This window comes from Gallus gallus, chromosome 5 (assembly GCF_016699485.2).
Source record: "Gallus gallus isolate bGalGal1 chromosome 5, bGalGal1.mat.broiler.GRCg7b, whole genome shotgun sequence".
Lineage (NCBI taxonomy): Eukaryota > Metazoa > Chordata > Aves > Galliformes > Phasianidae > Gallus > Gallus gallus.
Window position 1 is genome coordinate 6,626,101 of NC_052536.1, and position 21,155 is coordinate 6,647,255.

Sequence of the window (21,155 nt, forward strand, 5' to 3'; positions counted from 1 at the left end):
TTCAGACTTTCTATTTTCAGGTGCATTAGCATCTGCTGTACAGACACTAAAAGTTGTAAAGGTTAGACAAACAGCTATATGCTACTTATGACTTAATATGAAAGAACTGTGTCTGCTGCCTATCTCTGAAGACTCTTTTTCATTTGGGGCTCAGTGAAAAGGTTTATGCTCCCTATTTCTAGCCAAATGCGCAAGCTCTTACTTCAGTAAAACTGCTTCAACCCTCACAACTGCACTTGTTTAGAATAACACACCCTACTTTTCATTGGGTTGCTCTGTATGGACAAAACACTGGTGTTCTATGGAGAAATTTCTCCATACAAAATGGAGAAATTATTTTTGCCAGCCCAATTTGGTAATGCTTCTCCTCAGTCCTCATCATCAGACACTACAGGTGAGGAGACATAAGGCCACTCACCCACCCAACAGTGTCTCACCAGGTCATCTGGTGACTCATCAGGTCAGCTGATGGGCAGTACTGTCCTCCTCTCCACTATCCAAAGCAAATAGATACAAAGGACACAAAAGTAAAGTGAAATGCAAACATTTTTTTAAAAGCTTAAAGAATTTACACACTATTTGCCACCCCATTTTCTTTTCTCAGTCACTGAGGGGCTTTAACTAAAACTAAGTAAGTGCCATTCTCAGTCCATCACCACTGTGCGTGTAGATGCCTGATAAACCCCCAGTGACTTGTTTTTACAGGAGCTGCACGGCAGTCACTGCACTGACACAGTAACTCCTACACTGGGAAACTTGAGGTAATTAGGGCACTATTTAATGAGTGCCATGGCACGTAGCCTGTAGTCCTAAAGCAGCTTTAGCAGTGGCTAGGATGTGGCTGTTTACTTGTTACCTTGACATTTACAAAAAGAACACGAAGCAAACTGTCAGCCATGACACACGTGCAAATCCCAGTGCTGTGGGAGCAATGTGACCCACTTACTGGCACAAATTATACCACAAAAATGACCAGAGTACGTGCGCTGGGTTTGGGGTTTCCTCCATAACATCATCTACATTTCCTTTTTTACCCTGCTTGAACTCCAATTATTAAATCAAGTGTTCTGTATGAAAGAAGAAACACAGAGAACAAAACAGAGGACAAAAAACCGTGATGAGTCATTCAGAAGAATAGGGAAGGGCTTGCAAGGAAAATGTCCCACCTCAGAAAATACCAGACCTGCAAAGTTTTACAGCCCCCAGACCATATTCTGGATTCCACAGCTGAACTGCCAAAGGAGCAAGCAAGAACTGGTGAGCTGCAAGTGTACCATCAGCAGCACACAAAGATAGCAATGAGAAAAGCAGGGCAGATGCTTTATGGATAGCAGAGATGGATGTGTCAGGATTCTCAGGAGCTGGTAGGGAAAGTTTAAAAACTAAGTAAAGGCACAAGCTAATAGACCTTTCGCTGCTTTTACCTTTTTGCTTTGTAATTGGAACCTTGCTTATGAGAGCTGTTTATTTCTCCCTCAAGTCAAACAGCCCAGACATGCCACACCAGTCTGGACTGCCTGCTCTTATTTTGTTTTTTTCCTGGCCTGGAAGCATGCTGAGGGTGGAGGTCACAGAGCCAATTCAATAACCATTTTACAGTTTTTTCCAAAGAGAATGTCAGATAGCCAATTCTCAAAGAGATTTGAAGGGCCAAGGGATAGGGATAAGATGATGCTGTTCTTGCAGTTAGGGGAAAAACACAACTGTCTGTAAGATCTGGTAGATCTTGAAAACTCTGAGTGATTCTTAAAAGAAGTCCACTAATAAAAATCTCCGTGAGTAGTACAACTAACTTCTCTAGGATCAGAATTTCATCCAAAGACAAGGGCAGCCCAAGAAGAAAAGAGGATCCTTCACTCAATATGAGATGATATCCACATAGAAAGCACAAATTCCCCAGATGGTAGGTGTGGACTTATTCCTCCCTTAGTAAAGGCTATCCCAGCTGTAGCTGTTTATTGTATTTTTCAAATTACATCCCAATTTTAAGAAGCGTTCATTACTCTTTAATTACAGGTGGATTTGACTGTAAATTTCAGTCATGGTTCAAAAGGCTTGAAGGAGGATGGATAAGCAGTTCCTTCCTCACAAGGAGAAAGGCTTTCACATGTTGAAGATTACAGCTCTGTAACTTACAGTTTTAATTTATAAAATTGGATAAAGAGGAAGAAAAGAAGGGCTATTCCTCTTTCCTCTATTAATAACTTTGCAAGCTGGCGATCCTTTCTTCTTGAGCACTTATTAACTGTTTCAGCCTATGGTGGATTTCATTCTTATGCATGGTGAAGTGTATGAAATATAAACATTATTTCTGACAATTTCTTTTCAGTATGTACCTCCCCCTGCCCTTTTTTATAAATTCACATAATCATTTCTGAATTCAGAAAAATATACTATTCCTGAAGCAAATGGTAAAATATTTTCTCTCCAATCTGTATTTCATTCTTCATTTTAACAACACTGGCATTTCTCAGCCATTTCTGGTTCTCTGTCACACACAGATTTTACTGAACTAGACCGCAATACTACCAGAGAGCTCTGTCAAATCTCTCTGAGACAACATGCTATCACCTTAGATGCACGTAACTTATGCCCTTCATTTGGTAACAGCATGGTTTATTTTCTAGAACCCTACATCAAGTAACTGAACTATGAGAAGAATGTACACACACATACTCTGAGCACATAGAAGAAAAAACAGCCCAAAACCAACCCATTAGTTCTCAGAGAGCAGTGCTCTCTCTCATTAATGACATGATCAAAGTAAGCTAATAGGAGAGGAATAAAACCATCTTTAAGAGCTCTTAACCCACGGTTTTCTTCTGAAGACTTTGAAGAGATGAGTAAATATGTTTTCAAAATTTACTAATGATTGTAAAGGGTCACTTCTGACTGTGTCTCAAACAGTGACATATTTCTTCATTACCTCTTGGTAGTAACTTACATTTCTCGTGGAGTTCTCGCTTCTCTGGTGCATGCAGCAGTGCTTTTCCCTACAAACCCAAATATGTTTGGAAAAGAAAAGACACACAATGATTCAGTGGATAGTGTTGGCAGTTCTTAATGCTGGTAACTAGTTCAAAGAGCCGGCTTCTGCAGGAAAAATGTGGAAGAGATCAATAATTCATAACCCTATGAATTTTCAAAGCAAGCCTGAAAAGGAGGGTAGCAAAAGGAAGGAACGGGGCTAACTATGAAAAACAACAAGTAATTGTAATAAAGGTGTATTATAAGAAGGAGTCATACAGGAAAGGAAGAAACAAAAAGCCAAGTCAAAGATAAAGATACAGCTGAAAAAAAAAAAACCTAATATGTTGAGCTAGACAACATACCCAGAGCAGTAAGCCTTTTAACTGCTCTAACACAACCAGCCAAACCTGCTGTCTTTCAGCTTCTCTAAATATATCACATCCTTTGAAGAGCAAATAAGTTACTAGGCACTATTACGTGTGCCATCCTTCAGCCTATCACATATGCACACAGTCATCAACCTATCCTACTCCCTAAACATTTGTCTTCATTATGTGAGCCATAAAGAAAGCTATCCCATGCTTTTCAACAGGGCTAATATATCCTTCCATGATACCACATCGTTGTTGATCATCTCCACGCTGTTGCCATGCCCTCAATCTCACCAGAACACAGACAGAGCTGCCTCACTCTGCATTCTGACAGAAACAAAATCATAGCATCCCAAGTTATTTCCAACTTGCACCTGAAAGGGATCAAAGAATCAAAGAATAACTTCTCTGTATACTGGGGGATCATGAGATAAAGGAGGCCCTTTTGAAATTAACTTATTTGTAATAATCAAGTCGGGAGTAGGTCTCTTTATGACATACAAATGGATTCTGTTCTGCCTAATTACTAGGATGTTGCTTTTTAAGCACTGAATGCTTCTGTGTGGGAGTTTCAGAAGCTGTTTTAGAGCTGAAGTACACAGAAGAATCAGCAGCAGCTTCACGGGACTTTGTGACACAGACCTGTGGACCAACGTAGTTCTGTTCCAATAGACCGGTGATTCCTACACAGGGTACGTTAACACTTTGCAATGTGAGCACATATTGCAACAAGCACATTTGGACGGAAATATGTTTAACCCACAGCAAGTCCCGAGACTGTTATATATATGGAGCTTTGCGAGAGAGTCCCCTGGTACTTTTAGCATCCAAACAATAGCCCAAAAGCTTGCTTCTATCGTTCTGTAACAATCATTCCTAAATTGCTGCAGAACTGCTGGCAATGCATTTAGAACTGGAGAAACCACAGTTGTTGCAATGAGCACTTGGGTTTTCAAGTTTGTTAGCACTGACAATATTCCCAACACTGTCATGATTGCCTGGATTGGGATGCATTCACCCTTTCATGCTCTTAATTTTGAACAAAATACTGAAGTTAAAGGCAAGCTGTGGGATTCATCCACGTCAGGTTTGGCTTACACTGAGATATCATGAAGTGGAATGGATGGGCACTTCCTGATACACAACAGCTCCTGTTCCGTCACTTCAAGGAACAGCACCAGAACAAACTATTGCAAGTGTGGTAATGCAATGGCTGAACTATGAGAAACAGAAGCAGAACACTCCTGGTCAGGGAGCAAACAAATAATAAAACCCCACGACACACATGAATTTGTGTTAAACACAGGACCATTACATTTTGGGTAAGAATACATGATAAAAACTGCTTCATGGTCTGTCTGGCAGTTGAACACTGGGGGCTGTAACTGCCTCACCATACAGCCACAGCAACTCTCCAGAAGTAATTGATAACATGTACTGTAATCAGGAAGAAATTTTCCCCCCAGGAATTGTCCCCAGACAGTCTCTGGAAAATTACTGCTTGGAACAAGAGCAGCAAATATGTAAATATGACTTCTGTTGGACATTCCTTTTTCCACCTCATTGCCCTCAGTATGCTAATAAAAAGAAATGACTTTTTCTGGAGTATACACTCACCCATTCATTATTTTGAAACTGTCAAAATAATAGAAAGGAAAAAGAAAAAGAAAAATGCACAAATGTAACATGAAATGAACTGTAATGAAAGATTTGTTCCAAGTGCAATCAATATGTAATTAGAGCAGCAGAGAAGAGGCAATACTTCTCACACTGTTGACCAGAAGGATATTTTTCCTCTACTTACGTTGAGACATTTCCTTTAACTAAGATTTCATGCCACACTAATTTAGAAAGAAAAAAAATACAAAACAAATTCTCTTCTAGAATGTGGTGGCTGAGCTGCAGTGTTGCTACGAGGTTCAAAAGCAGTAACTTCACTGCTGACTGCAAGGTTAGCTAATGAAGCACATTTAAAGCACTTCCTTCCCTTTGTGTACCTATTAATCTGCTAAAAAACAGTGCATATTTAATACCTGAAATCACCTGTTTTACTAGAGAACACAGCTCTGTTAATATGAAGCCTGATTTCTAATGAAAAGAACCTTGGCACTGCCAGCTTTCATTAAGTGCAAATTTAACTGTCTGCTTGTGTGATCTAATCACCATGGCACCCAAATGCTTTATAGATAACTATAAAAACATAAGCCTTAATTCAAAGAGCATGTGATCTGCCAAGGTAAATTTACACAGGGATGAACTCAAAGAGAGCTGTAATTCCAAGCGCAGCATGCAGGTCTAAACCCGGGCTGGGTGAGATCACCCGTATGAGGGAATTTGCACAGAAGTCACAAAGGTTTGTTATTTCTTCAAAATAACCTTTGATAATCATGAACTCTGATGGTAGCTGCACTAAGAGACGTATCTTAAGGCAGGTACAACAGTCCAAGCAGGTTTGGAAGATGGACTGAGGCGAGGAATGTCTTGTGGATCAAGTTGTCCAGCCTACAAACCAAGTGTGGAGAGCGGCGGTGACTGCTGTGCTACCACCTGGGGGTACTGTAGTTAAGGTTTGTTAATCAACCCCGCCTAAAATAAGGAGATTCAAATAACACAAGAATTCGGTTTTTCTTACATTTCTTCTATGTTTCTGAGGGATTAGCATATATTTGGTTCACAAAAATCAATCTTCATTTTGGAATACAAGAAAACAAACTTAGAAGATTGATTGATTCTTAATGCAAACCCCGGTTTCCTGGAGCTGAGCTTTCAAGCAAAACATCAAATAGTATAGTCACATAGCAACCTCCCTGCCCCGAGTACAGGCGGACTGATCAGCCAGTTCCACCTTTCCTGTTTCTCCAGGCTGCACAAACACAGCACTTGACTAAGGTAGAATTTATGTCAGCAGAGAGAGCTTCTTGCTTGCAGACAGTTGGTACTTCGGAAAATGAGGGTTCTAAGCAAAACAGCTTGAGATAGAAACCTGTGATGTTCTGTGCATACGTATCCAAACACGCCATAGAATCACAGAATTGTTTGAGTTGGAAGGGGCCCTTAAAGGCCATCTAGCCCAACTTTCTACAGTGAACAGGGACACCCACAGCTCCATCAGGTGCTCAGAGCCCTGCCCAGCCTGGCTCTGAATGCATGTCTCCATGGACAGGGCATCCACCACCTCTCTGGGCAACCTGTGCCTCACCACCCTTACTGTAAAAAGCTTCTTCCTTACATCCAGTCTAAATCTCCCCTCCTTTACTTTGAAACCATTTTCCCTCATCCTGTCACAAGAGACCTGGCTGAAGAGTCTGTTCCCTTCCTTCTTACAGCCCCCTTTAGCTACTGAAAGGCCGCTCTCAGGTCCCCCCGGAGCCTTCTCTTCTCCAGGCTGAACAGCCCCATTTATGACAATTAATAGCATATAATGTCTTATTTTTTTTTAAAAAAAGCATATAATGTCTTAAAAATATACTTTTACGCCCTCATCTTATGACAATTGGGTTACTAAGCTAAGGAGAAAATATCTAAGTGCAAGTAACACAATGCTCAGACAGTCAATTCTTACTTGCATTTAATCACTACCATTTACAAGGCACTCCAGCACTACTTCTAGTGATCACAATTAACAATAAGCTCAGTCTCACTGATTCTCTATCAGAAATAATTATTGCAGTTCACGATGTGTTTTTAAAAGGCTTTGCAACAAGCATAAACATACACCAGAAAACAACTGTGGCTGAATGTAACTGAAAGCATGTGACACCAATTACACGTAACAGTGCTCTGCCCCACCTCGCATTGTTCTCCTCTTTATCTGTTGGATGACAACCACTAAGCTGAATACCGGGACGTTCCCCTTTGATTTATAATCATCCTTTCATGCCTGGATTTTCCTTCCGTATTTCTGCTATTCTCTACAATAAGGCAACTCTAACACCCCTTAAATGGAGCAGAGGGCAGCGCGGCGCTCGTCTGCCACCTCGCGGCGCATTGCAGGAACACGGCAGCGCTGCAGCACACAGCCCAACAGCTTTACTCAGTGCTGTTCTCTGCTTTGTTCTGCACTTGGGAGTTTTCCTGCTTTTCTGTGTGTTTCTGCTTGCAAATTGCATCCCGGCCTCTCGGACTTCCAGGCGCACAGTGACACTCACAGCCCGCTGCATGCAACCCGCTGCGCCCCAACTGATCTGCACACACATCGCACACTCAGAGCATTCGGGACGTGGAGGACCCACAGCACCCACACCACAAACCGTACATCTGCAAATGTCTGCCTATGGATCTTCAGGAAGAAATGAAACCTACCTCTGAGGATAGTCAGCTGTTGGCTTCAACAACCTTCAGCGCTATTTTCACTGCTTAAACTTCCAGCATCGAACCAGTTTTAAACAGAGATCCAGCTCCAGCTTTCAGTTCGCTACAGTGTATTTCCCAAAGAATCCACCTGGCAACCTAAATCCCTGCTGATGAACAGCAGTGCTGATCTACAATAGCAACAGGTGGTACACAAGGAGAACAAGACCTGGAAAAGATCACTAGAAGAAAAAAAACCAAGACCAAAAACTTGCTCAACAGAAATGGGGATTGTTTGTACTTCGCTTGGAAAGCTGAAAAGCTGCTTAGAAAAAAATAAAGTAGGCAACATTGTGTTAAATAAATGATAGCCGATTCAAGCAAACGAATTCAGGTTGGGAAAGTGGAATTCAATCCATCATTTTAACAACTTCTCACGCTATCCAAGTGCATTACTGCAACTACGCAGTTTGCTACGACTGTTTTGTACTATGCACCCCAATCAGTCACTAATCCATTCTTGTTGGGTTTCTGCTTATTACTAAATTCCTAAATTGATTTCTCTCCCTTAAACTAATTTTAAAACCTGACACATTTCAATATTCTACCCAGAAGAAACTTCAGCTGCATTTCACCTACATCATTTACCACCACATGTCATTGATTCCCTTCTTTTCAGTTCCACAGCAGAGTATGAACACGAAGGCTGACTCCCTGGCTAACAGGAGACATGCAGCTCCATAAGGTGACACAAGCCACGTTTCCACACCTGTAATCCAGACACTTTTAAGGACATGTGACCCCTCCCTGTGCACTTCCCTTATGGTGAACCTCTACCTGGAGGATAAGCACCAGCACCTCTGACTGGCAGCAGGAACACACACACACACTGTATGCCCACCTCAGTTTTCTTGGACAACGGTAATCTATTACCTACAGTAATCAAAGGGGAAAGTTCACAACAGAAGGCACGACATGGAGAAAAAGAAGGACTAGAATGAAGCAAGACACCTCCTCCCAAACTACTGACAGTAAAAGACAGCTATCTCTGGCAATGCAGAAGCAGCAACAGATCCCACACCTTTTCAACATAATTATCTTTTCCTTATTCCAAACTCAACAGTGCCTGTGCTGGAACGTGTCTAATGTAATGGACATGCAGCTCGCTAATCCAGCCTCCTAATTCAGCACCTTTATCTCATATGTTTGCATCATGGCTCTCTGTAGTGCTGTGCTGAACCTGACACAGAGATCAGGGAGAGAATATTATTCAGGCAACAGATTCAATGCCACAGCTCCTACCAATCATACTGACGCAAACGGACTCATACACTGACATTTCTGATAGCCAAAAGGCCCTTATAGGTCCATTATCAGCTGAGCGCTGTTACATTCTCATCACTGCCCATATCCCCACGGTTGCTTCCTTCTCTCTTCAGTACAAACTCCAGCAGCACCAGAGCAGAGTGAAGGAAAAGTCTGGCAAGGCTCCTGAGCTTGAGTTCTACTTCCTTCCTCATCTTTGCAGTTGATGCTACCAATTAGAGGGACACACCTCACTCTAGAACAGTGGATGCTAACAGGGAGCAAAACCAGTTTGACAGAAACATGAAATTTATTCTTAATTACAGCCTATGGAAATAGATGTTTAGACTATCATCTTTAGTTCAGAGAATCCCCATGGTGTTGTCAATTGCGAAAGCCAAGGGACCGACTATAAGGCTCAGCAGGAGCACTCACCTCCTGCAGTACTCTCAGTTGAGGCTACAACAGGGCCTGGCACCACCCCCAACACCAGCAAGTCTGGGTCTCTCAGTTTCCAGGTGAACATGCCTTCACCCTACCCATGCTGAAATCCATCCTGTAGAATGGGTGATGGAACCTACAGCCTTCAGTGATAGGATGATGCAGCAGCAAGGTCAATCCACTCTGCACTCAGGTAGCTTGAGATGGAGCACCGATATACAAATTAATGGGGCAGTTCAAATCTAAGAGCTGTCAACATTCTCTCTACGTTTAAGCAATCATACCCATGATTAATCCTATTGAAAAACCTTTCTGAACAATGTTTTCAGTAGTTACAGAGCTCTGCTAAAAGGGTTACACAAAACCTGGGATTTCATAACAAGTAACACACGATAATTTGCTGAGGCAGCCAGCATCACATGGAGGATACATATGGCAGCTATTTGATAACCACTGACTGAACCCCATGAAAGCAGCCACCTTTCAAATTTGATCCACTTTATGGTTGGCCTTGTAAAGTTCAACATCCATTTGTTTTAAGATCTGATTTTCTTCTAGTTGTTTTTTTCAAGTAACACACAATTTTTATTTATTTTTTCCCTAGAGAAAACATGTAAATACCACTGAATTGCTATATGGATAGCAGAAGCCTTCAATTCTTGTTCAGTTTCTGATTGTTTTCAGTTTCCAATGCGTAATTTCAGCAGGTTTCTTACTAAGCAGTAAAAATCCACAACAGTTCACTCACAGCCTGCCATTCAGCTTCGCATCAATTACTGAATTGAGCATGAATCAGAAAGCATCATATATATTTGCAATGCCATGCTGCTTTCATACCATGAACCATGTGAAAATTAATGCGTAGCATTTTCGAGCAGACAGGCCTGTAATCATGTCCTCACCACTCCAGTTACCTTGGTTGGACTAGAAGCTCTAAGCTACTTAGTCCACTTGAAGTGATGCAGCTTCAGAACAAATGGAAGGAACAGTCACTTTCTACACCAACATTTGATTAATGCAGAAGGAATTAGCAATGAAGCAGTTCTGGTAAGCTTAACTGATGCATCCCCATGGTGTGCATCAGCAGGAAAACTCCAAGTCAGACTGTCAAATGGTTTGACTACCATAACACACTACTCTACTCAACACAGTAGACTTTTGCACAAGGCCCTAATTGAAGTCACAGTGAGAAAGAACTTCAGATAATACTCTTCTACCTAAACACCTAATCTACGATCATGAAAGATTTTGAAGTTACTCTGAAATATAACTTGCTGTTTACACGTAGGTTTGGTGAGTGGCATTGCCTCTTCACAGATTCGTATGAGAACACAAACATCTCGGTTAACATTCAGGTGTGAAAAGCTTCACATTTAACTGCAAACCAAGGCAAGCTACTAAAGTGGCAAGGAACAACATATCAGCAAGAACCTAAAAAGGAATTTTCTTTCTGTAAGTTAGCACATCTTTCAATGTTCTCCAACCAATACATCAGTGTTGAGAACACATTACAGCTGCAGTTCATGCAAGCTATCACACAACACTTGACAGAAACATGGCAGGCACTAACTGTACTTACAGCAGCTGGGCTTTGCCCAAGGCCTATTCTGTGCATAGAATTACAAAAATGAAGAGCAAAACCAGTTAAAGAGACAGCATATTATTTATTTATTTGGGGGGATGTGGGGAAGTACTGTAGGAAGCACGGGAGTGAAACTCTCAATAACATTGTTCATTTCCCTTTCTACTAAGTCACTGGTGATGTCATCATTCAAAAGCACCTTAATCATTTCAAGAAAGTGAACAAAACAGTTCCTCAAAAGAAAAAAAAAGCAGATAAAGTAGAAATATATGCAGCTTAAAAAAAATACAAAGCCACAGATCAAAATTTCACTAAGGCCACTGAGTCAGTAGATATCCTGCATGTCTATAAATAACATACTAGCTAATGAGCAGTTTCACCAGCATTGCTTTAAGTAATCCCTTATAAGGAACTGTTTCCTTGGTGGGAAGTGGAACAATATAACACAGTTGAATCAGAAATGCAGGATTTTTTTGGATGAAATCATATTCATGGAAACTGTTGTAGAATGGGAGAGCCAATGGAAAACAAGTTAGCCTGGTATCACAAAGTCATCATTCTCTAAGAAACCTGAGAACATAGCTCATATACCAAAACAGATTGATAAGCACACTCGTATTTCACCCCTGGCAAACAGAATAAAAATTATGCAAAACCGAGAAGAAAAAATATTACAAATTGGTCAAATAAGTGCTTACCATTACCTCTACATGGTTTTCTTTTAGGTCACGCCCAAGAAAAGGTAATGACTGTTTTTCTTATTGCCTTTTTCCACAGGACTGCAGTTTAACAAGGGGACTTTTAGAAGATGAAGCAAAGGAACACAGAGTGGCAATGTTAAGTAATTTTCAGTACTTCTACATAAATAGGACTGTATGATACAAGTTTAAGAACACTTACGCTGCTGTTGTGAAGGCAGCGAAGTCAGCTTTCACCTCGGTATCTGCCAAGTCTCCTTCAATGGGTTTGTTTCCTACAGCAGCCTATTTCACAGCAACAGCCGTTTCACAGCCCTTCTCTCACGGACAGACTGGCAGTTACTTTGTAAATAGAATTAAGTCGATTTTGGGGGAGCTGCCTCTTGTGTCCTTGAGGTGTTTTGAAATGATGACCTCTCAGCCTGTCCCCTGAATTCGCCTCCTCGGTTAACGAGAGCTCTCGTGAGGTGGAAGCGATGGGCCTGCCGCTAGCAGACATTGCTGGCGCTACCTCACCGAGGGCAAGGTGACAGCTGGCTGCAGAGGTAACACAGTTCAAACGGCAACGCTTCGCTAATGGAACAACACGCGACGAGACCCCGAGCTAGAGGCCTCCGAGCCATCCCAGCTCCTGCCCACTGTCCATCGGGGTTTGGACAACGAGCGCTCTGCCAGCAGACGGAGAGCGAGCGGCGAGAGAAAACGCCCATGCTACGCCCGCTACAGGCGCCATAAGCGTGACTGCCACAGCCCCGGGGCCCGGCCGGGCCGCTATTCGGGGAGCGCCCCGCTCACAGCTCCGGGACATACCCCGGCGCCGCGCCCGGCTCCCACGCGGCGGCACTACGTGTCCTACGGGGCCGGGAAGCAGCCGCGGGGGCCAGGCCGCAGATCCGGCCCGCCGACACCTCAGGGCTCCGTCAGGCACCGCTGCCTCCCATCGCGCGCCGCCGTGGCGCACTTCCGCTCCATGTGGCGCACTTCCGCTACGCGCGCTCTCTCGCCCCTCCCCGGCCGTTCCCGGCATGCCCCGCGCGGCTCCTCCCCCCCGCCCCCCCCCCGCCACCGCGGAAAGCCGGGCCGGAGGCGCCGCGCTGCCATTTTGTTGGTAGCGCTGCTGCAGCTGCGGGCCGTGGCGGTTGGTGCGGCCGAAGAGCTGCCCGCAGTGGCGGCGGCGGCTCGGGGCGCTTTTAAAAGGGGTTTTAATTTGTTGGGGGGCGGTAGCGCCCCAGCCCTGTTTTAATCCGCCATGTCCGGCGAGGGAGGTACCGGCGAGCAGGTGAGCAGCAGCAGAGGAAGCCCGCAGGCCGCTCCCTGAGGAGACGCGGGGGCTGCGCGTGGGGTGCGGGGCGTCCCTGGGCTCGGGCGGCGGGAACGCGGCCCGTTCCTCAACCGCTCCCCTCAACGGCACGGCCGGAGGGCGGCTCCCTGCCCCCCCAGCCGCCCTGGAGCGCGGCCGTCCGCCTGCCGAGCCCGCGGGGGGAAGGGCTGCAGGGTGTCTGCCCGGCCTTCCCGCCCTGCTGAGCGGGCTCTGACTGGGGGCGAGTCGCAGGCGCTGCGCTGAGGCTCACTCTCCCGAATTTCGTTCGTTCACGTTTAACGTGTGAGGTTGAGGGCTTCTTCAGTAGCTATACTGTTTTCCTCCAGGAGCGTTTAAACGTCTTCAAATTAGAATCTATAGAAACGTGGTTATGTAATAAGAGACCCTTTTTTTGAGGGGAGGTACGGTGTTCTCTCTCTGAGGAGCGTGTAATTCTTTACTTGGCTTTGGCTTGGGTTTCTTAATAGGCTAAAACACACACTTTCTTGTTTCCTAGGTGGATGCACTCAGCATTCTGTGTCAGATATTAAATTATCACGTTACTGTGGAATGTTTCCTGCTTACGGATAGGTCTTTTAGCTGTTATGGTTATGTTCAAAATGTACATAAATTGAGGCAGTGGGACGTGGGTGGAGGTTCCCAGCTGAGGGAGAAGTGGTCGATATACTGAAGTGCCCACGTAGCCCACGAAAATGCTTAAACTTTAACTGCTGACTTAATACTCCCTTCTTCAAAAGGTTTTCTTTTAGAATGAAGCCTCTTTCCAAAATAGGTTTGTGTGTGGGCCTGCGTGGCAGAAGGGTGGTGTGTAAACTCTTCATAAGATCCAGCACTGCTGGAGGGAAATGTTCAGAATGTAAAATAGTCATTTTCTTTCTCATTAGGAAACTGTGCTATAAGTTACTGTCCTGTATGCTCAGGACTGCTCAGGCAAGTAAATACACTTGTATGTTCAGGTGAGAGGTCCTTCAGAAAGATTTACTTCAGCACAGGAAGAATATGTTACAATAAAGTGTTGGTGATCCTGATGTGTAATAAATTTCACATTTAAGCTACCCACTGCAGTGAGTGGTTTTGTTTGCTTGTTTGTTGAATTTCCACTAACAGATAATTGTGTAATTAAAACTTGATTAAAGCAGCGTGCTCATTTCTGTAATGTGTAATATATTACTTTTTTTGCTGAAAAAGTGAGTCAGTGCTGCCTGAAGGCTTTACTTTCTTTTGTGAGGAAAGACTCAATATGCAAAAGATGGGATGACTGCATGTGCTGAAATAAAAGGTATTCTGGAAGGTGTTGAGTGTAGTTATGTGGTGCCATATCATAGAAGGCCTTAGCATTCAAAAAATGGCAAATTATTTGTGGCATACACAGGGCATGAAGTTTAACTGATGGTTTCTATTTTTTTATGCATAAAAACTAATCAAAAATGAAAGCTAATTTGGTTATTGTTTTCACATTGGGTGCAATTTAGATAAATAAATTGAGCTTTTATAGGTTCAGCTGAGTTTTTGTTTATATACCATGCTCTTTATGAAGGCCTCTGTATTCCGTTCTCCTGGAGGATCTCAGACCTTGTTATGGTCAGCTCCTTCCATCAGTTTATTTCAGTTTCAGGAAGTTGTCCTCTGCAATGTTATTTTTTTTCACCCTAGCAGACTTGAGTTTCTTACTCCTAATGTTAAAATAAGGTTATAATTTTATATTGATGTTTTGAGCAATAGTACTTTGGAGGCTCCCCATTCCAGGTTAACAACCGTCTGGTTGTGTTTTAGTGCAGGTGTTTCTGAAGTAAATGTTTATCTAACTGTGGTCTTTACGCAGTTATCTGTTGGCAGTGCTTCTGTTGGAAAAGGAACAACAGAGTGCTGTGAGTGGGGCAGCTGTGCTTTGCCCTCTTAACCCACATTGCAGCTGATAGATATCACAACCTAGTGCTGTCTGGAGGTCTCTCTGACCTTACATACACAACATTCTTATGGCTTTAAATGTACTTTTATGTGAGAAGCTGAAGTTAGACAGCGGTTTGAGTGCATCTGGCATTCTTCTTTAGGGCTTTCTCTGTTGCCTCTATGACCAGGTTCTGGGTTTTTGAGTGCCATTATTATTGGCAGTCATATATCAGATTAAGGGGGGACTGTACAGTTAACCATAGAATCGCTCAGGTTGGAAAAGACCTTAAAGGTCATTGAGTCCAACCACAACCTAACCATACTACCCCAACTCTAACAACCCTCCGCTAAATCATGTCCCTGAGCAACCTTCATCTGTATTGTGCACTCAATGTGCATGTTAGTATATGATGCAGATGTTAAATAACTGTTAGCACTCTTAGTGACACAGGCATGTCTGTATCTTGCTTCCCAGGCCTTAGATTTGGAGAGGATTTCCAGAAGGAGCCAAGTGAAAGGCAGATTGCCATGCTGTCTCTTGCAAGCACAAAATTATGACTGTTCAGGAAGGAAGAACAGAGAGTACAGCATTGGGTGTAGATATTGCAAGGTTAAATGCCCAGCTGGAGTTTGAGACTTTATTACACCAGGTGTGGTGCAGCTGAAACGTTTTCACTGCCTTCAGGCTGAACTAAGGCACTATTGGGCAACACGTAAGCTGTGTAATGGAGGTTGTCTGCTTGCATTGCTAGCCTAGAAGAGAAGGGAAGGAGGAGGGTGTGGATAGGGAATATGGTGCAGCTGCCACCATTGCGTGAACTACCTTTGGAGTCAGAATTGTTTCAATTTTAGCACTGTTTGTTGTGTTGGACCTAAACTAATTTCCTCAGAAACAGGTGGAGTTGTCAGGTCTTAAAATCTGTTAGGTCTCTGCTGAACTCCTAGTGAGGTCTATGTGATGTTTATCCAGACAGAATTTCTAGGATTGGTTTCTAGAGCACCAAAAGTTTATATCCTAGAAATTCACATTCTGTAGACTGAAAGGCTGTTACTGTTTGCCATAAATTCCCTCATTTTATTTGATGAGCTGTTTTCAGCCTCTTCATCTGTCATAACTGAAAAGAGTATGCTCTTACAAGTATGTGTTTCTTTGTGCTTTTCTGGGCCATAATGTGTCTAGTTTCATTTTGCAATATCATTGCTTCCTGTACTCCCAGACAAGGCCTAAATTCTCTTCTTCCCTCTTTCTGCTGTGGCAGAATAAGTTCCCTTACCCATTTAATAAATACAAAGTTGCCAGACATCAATTTTATCTGAAGACTTGATGCAGTATTTGTTTTACCCTGCCTTAGATTAACCTTATAAGGCTAGAAACAAGCAGTTAAGGCTTCCCGTAACTGCGAGATGTGCCTCAGTCTGCGCTGCAGATTACTTTTTATAAATTGCTCCAAGGCTGAACTGTGGGAATGAAACGGCAGTGTTGGCTCTGTGTCCATAGGAAAGACCTCTAAAGCAGTCTGCTTTGGTTCCTTCCTGGCATTTTCTGTCCTCTTCTACTCCTGTCTCATTCATACCTCGTGTCTGTTTGGTACAGCATGCTATACAAGGTTTTGAATTCTAAGTGTAGTAGTAAATGCTAAGATAGTTAACATTTTAACAAGGTGTCATTGGTAAGCATGATACTGAAAGCAAAAGGTTATTTTTGCAGGATGGGGTGGGTTGAACATGTCAGGAGGGGTCATTTGGAAAAAAAAACCTCAACCCCCTCTATGAGCATGTTATTTTATATGGTACATAACTGGGTTTACTGTTACTGTTTACAGTTACTGTAGGAACTGCTTGTAAATAGAACGAAAACAAGGACAGATGGAGGGAGACTTTGGACTCAGTGATGTAGATGTTTTCAGATACACAAAGAGGAAATGAAAGTGAAAACTGTGTCTAAACACTGTTGTCTGGGAAATAGTTTCAGGAGGGAAGAACAGTGATTCTTCTTAACCTAAAGCTCTGATTTGTACAGAGATATAAAACAGCCCGGGTTATGTTATGTTAAGTGTAAAAGTATTCTTTTAAAAATTATTTGAGTAATTTACTGACTTACATTTGCTGATAGTGACCCAGTGCTAAAGTGCAAAAATTCTTCCCAAATTGCATTCACAGTTGAATTTCCATAGAAGTAAAAAGAAGACAAGCCTTTAAAAATAGATTTAAGTCTTGTCTATGGGAAATACTCTCCTTTTTGATATCGTGGCTGTTTGTTGAACTGAGGAAAGGCAGTGTAGTTTCTGTGCTTACACGCGGTGATCTGGCATGCAGTGCGATTCTCGAGTAACTGTCCAGCTGGGTACTTAGTCTGGACGGAGTGGCTGTCTGTGGTGTAACTCTAGCCTACTGAAGTACTGGATGTGTAACTGAAGATAATTAAAAACTTGCTCTGTGCGTGTATAACTGCAACGAAACTTTGAGGGACAAACTTGGGCTAGCCAAGCTGTAAATTAACCAAACTGCAAAACCAGCAATGCTTGCTAAGTTGAATGTTAATGCATTTCAAGTTGGATTCATCAGCTGTGTTACAGGCTGGGCTATGCTAAACCACAGCAAATATTCAAAACCTCCAACAGTGAACATAAAACACCTTCCAGATATTAACCCGCCTGACTGATACAGCTGTTGGAATTGCTTTCTTTTTGTGCACAGCAGCCTATTTGTCTTGTTTGTAGAAGACCTCATTGCACTATTAGTGGTAGCCTTTAAGCACCTTAAACAGGCCACTTCACAAGTGAAACAACTGTTGAAATAAACCTTCCTTTTGCTGCAAAAATATCCCCTTGTGGGAGCAGGATGCTTTAAGCAATTGGATGCGTTGTGTTGCATGAATGTTTGAAAAAGGTGTTTGTATGTCATGCAGTGTGCTTTGGAGTCATGAGGGTTTGTTCTCAGAGGTCTGGGGAAAGTCTTAACTGTTGCCTTTAGTAGTAAGGTATAAACCAAAGTTCTCATTGAACGAGTTAAAAAAGAGCTTGGGGTAAATATTAGAAGTTCATTCTGTTTCTTGTGTTCTTATTCCCTCTGCCATATGAACACAACGTTTATGAATTCAGAGGTGATTTTTCTACAGTTGACTGATTTTGCTGGTCTTGATACCTGTGAAACTAAGAATCCACAGCCATTTATTTGTGTACAAGTAATAAGAGCTGTGAATCAGACTAGATGTTATGAATACAAATACAGACATAGAACTGTGAGTGCTGAAATAATTCAGTGACCTTCAGAGGATTGTTTGTGAGATAGGAGACCAATTACATGGGAGGTTTGCTGCATGTATTTATTAGAAGGAAAAAAAAAGTACTTTTCCAGTTTGTATGCAACAATTTTTGGCAGTATTTTTTCTAGATGCTAAGGAAGTGTTAAAAGCTAGTATCAAATTGGGTTTTATAGCGGTTCAAGCTAATCTAAGCTAGAACTCAAGTCCTGTATTTTTCTGTATGTTGTATTCTGTGTCATATCTGACTCTCGTACCAGAGAGCTGAATCAATTAGGAAGTTAATTGCTTTCCTAACTGTGTGTATGTGCTGATTTAACTCCCTGAACTGACTTGTTATAGAATGAGGCAACTCGGTGTGTTGTAACCCAGAGGAAGGAACCAAAGCTGCTTATGTAGGGGCAGGATGGAGGCAGTGAACAGCACCTCATGACTGAGGTGTTTATGCTGTTGGATGGTGACTGTTGTGCAAATAGTGCGCTTCCAAGAACATAATGAAAGTCACATACTCCTAAACTGATTAACAGCAACTTTAAGTGCCGTGTTAATGTTCAGGTTGAAGGTTTCGGTTCCCTTCACTGCTTGCTTACAGGCAATATTAGTCCTCATAGATTTGATGTGTAACTGAACACATGCATTTACTTGCACGCTCTGGCAATGTAGTCCAGTCTGGAAAGCCTAAGCACTGATTTTTTCCAATGTCTTAGGAGTGATGATGTGTGAATCACAGTCACAAAATGACCTGGGTTGGAAGGGACATCAAGGATCACGAATCTACAACCCCCCTGCTACAGGCAGGGCCACCAACCTCCACATTTAGTACTGGACCAGGCTGCCCAGGGCCCCATCCAACCTGGCCTTGAACACCTCCAGGGACAGGGCATCCACAGCCTCTCTGGGCAGCCTGTTCCAGCACCTCACCACTCTCACAGTAAAGAACTTCCCCGACATCCAACCTAAATCTTCCCTCCTTCAACTGAAAGCCATTTCCCCTTGTCCTGCCGTTATCTACCCTTGTAAAGAGTTGACTCCCCTCCTGTTTGTAGGCTCCCTTTAGGGACTGAAAGGCTGCAGTGAGCTCACCCTGCAGCCTTCTTTTCTCCAGGCTGAATAAGCCCAGCTCCCTCAGCCTGATTTCATAGGGGAGGTGCTCCTGCCTTCTGAAGGTGCAAGGTAATCTTGTTTCAATTGAGATATAACCGGAGCTCTGGTTTCCCTGCAGTGCAGTTTACATCTCTGAAACACAGATGGGTTTGATAAAGTATAGATAGTTTTACTTTACCTGGGGGGCTGGGACAGGAGGGCTCGCTGCCCTTTAGATGGTGGGTGTTTTCTTACTTGTGATATTAGATGTAAGCAATGCAAAACAGTCCAGCTCAAAACCCTGATTGTATCTCATCTATCAATTCTGCGGAGCTCCTGTATTTCTCCTTTTGTTTGTTTTAGATAGCTGCCTGATAACAGTATCTGCTGATCTCAAGTGAGTATTTACTGATTTAGGAAATCAGTCTCTTAGTTCTTCAAACAAAAGACTGAAGGTTTTCTTACACTCCTTACGTGGATTAGTTGTCCTGTTTTAAATAAGCAAAACTAATGTAGGATTACTTAGGATTATGCATCGTGTCTGTAGTTATTTTTGTGCTGGCTTAACTTATTTTGGCCTTTCTGAGATTATTGCCTTAAATCTGCAGAGGTTGGCTTGACTTGCAGGAAGCCCCTGAGTGTTTCACTGTGGTGTCAGCTGAGCGTGTCACATGGAAGGATTTGCCATAGTATTTTCCCAGTAGCTGAACTGCTACTAGGAAATAGTTGAAGAGGCTACAATGCTTCTTTCTACTCTTCTTGGTTTAAAAGTCACTACAGAACAGGACCCTGTGTTTCAAAAGATACTTCAGTTGTTAGTGTAGAGTGTTTTGGTTTGTTTGCTTTGTTGTAGCCAGCATTAGCAGCAACCTGAAAGCTGGGGGCTTCAAGAAAAGCTGAATCAAAAATAGTAACAGCCTTCATACATAAACTGCTACAAAAGAAGTGCTCATTTGTTTTTTTTACGTGTGACGGTTCTGCAGCATTTCTGATAATTTTTCTGTTTTGTAATTAAGAATACTAATTTAAGACAGTATTTTAAAGGAAATACCTTGAATTATATTCTGCTAGTAGGACTGACAGAATGATTGGTAATGCTGACAAGTGTTCCTTAATACTGTAACTTTTTGGAATGGTGAAGTGGAATCATAATGGAGAAGATAAGCAACTGTTGTCTAGTAGTATATCTGTAGCAATTAACAAAAATAAATTGGGACGGGAGAAGAAGAGGATCCACTCCTGATAGTGATATGAAGTTCGTATTCGTAGGTAACTTGGGCTCACAGCATTTGCTATCCCCAACTTATTCTTGTATTAAAATCACTTAGTGATTAGTGAGCTGTAACGACACTTAGCTGGCAGCTTACCTTCCTGCACTGTCACTATAATACTTCTGTTTCTTTTTTCACTGAGGAATTACTAGTCTTCCAGTAAAAGTCATTAATACCTTGGATTCTTACTCTTGGAGTGATACTTGTTAATTTTAGAAGTTGCACCTCTGTAGTGTTATATGTGCCAAGTTGTCCTCTTTCCTTTTTTTAAGCGTACAGTGAAACCTTTGGTAGAGAAGAGTATCAGCTCTCTCTGTCCTGTATACCACCTTTTTAATTGTCACAACTATATATTGATCTAGATCCAGCATTTCAATATGAAGAATTAAAATGATTCCTTTGAAATTAATCTTAAAACTGACCTGACTTTTTTTTTTTAGAGTATTCTGTACAGTAATCAACCACCCTCTCACAGTTCAGAGTGGTGTACTGCAACTGTAAATATGGAGTTAACTTGTAAAATTTCTTGAGAGAGGTCTTACAGTAATACAATAAATGCTTCTTATTAGTACTTCTTAGGACAAACGAATTGTGTGATTTGGGACTGCTAACATCTACCTGAAAATGAGGCAGGTTCAGAAAGTAAATAGGTTTTTTGGAGTACAGAACAA

General features: G+C 42.4%; 2 protein-coding genes across 2 annotated transcripts in view; one reads left to right on the forward strand and one right to left on the reverse strand.

Annotated features, from left to right (window-relative positions):
* The window catches only part of HIPK3 (homeodomain interacting protein kinase 3), an 89,696-nt gene extending 77,090 nt beyond the window's left edge, over nt 1-12,606 (reverse strand). The window contains 1 exon segment of the mRNA NM_001199411.2: nt 11,860-12,606. The gene's annotated coding sequence lies outside the window, so the exon portion shown is untranslated.
* A 118-nt stretch (nt 12,607-12,724) lies between these two features.
* CSTF3 (cleavage stimulation factor subunit 3) overlaps nt 12,725-21,155 on the forward strand; it is a 43,590-nt gene continuing 35,159 nt past the window's right edge. The window contains exon 1 of the mRNA NM_001012568.2: nt 12,725-12,936. Within this exon, the coding sequence (NP_001012586.1) occupies nt 12,907-12,936 (30 nt within the window). The 5' untranslated portion in view covers nt 12,725-12,906. The remainder of the gene's footprint in view (nt 12,937-21,155) is intronic.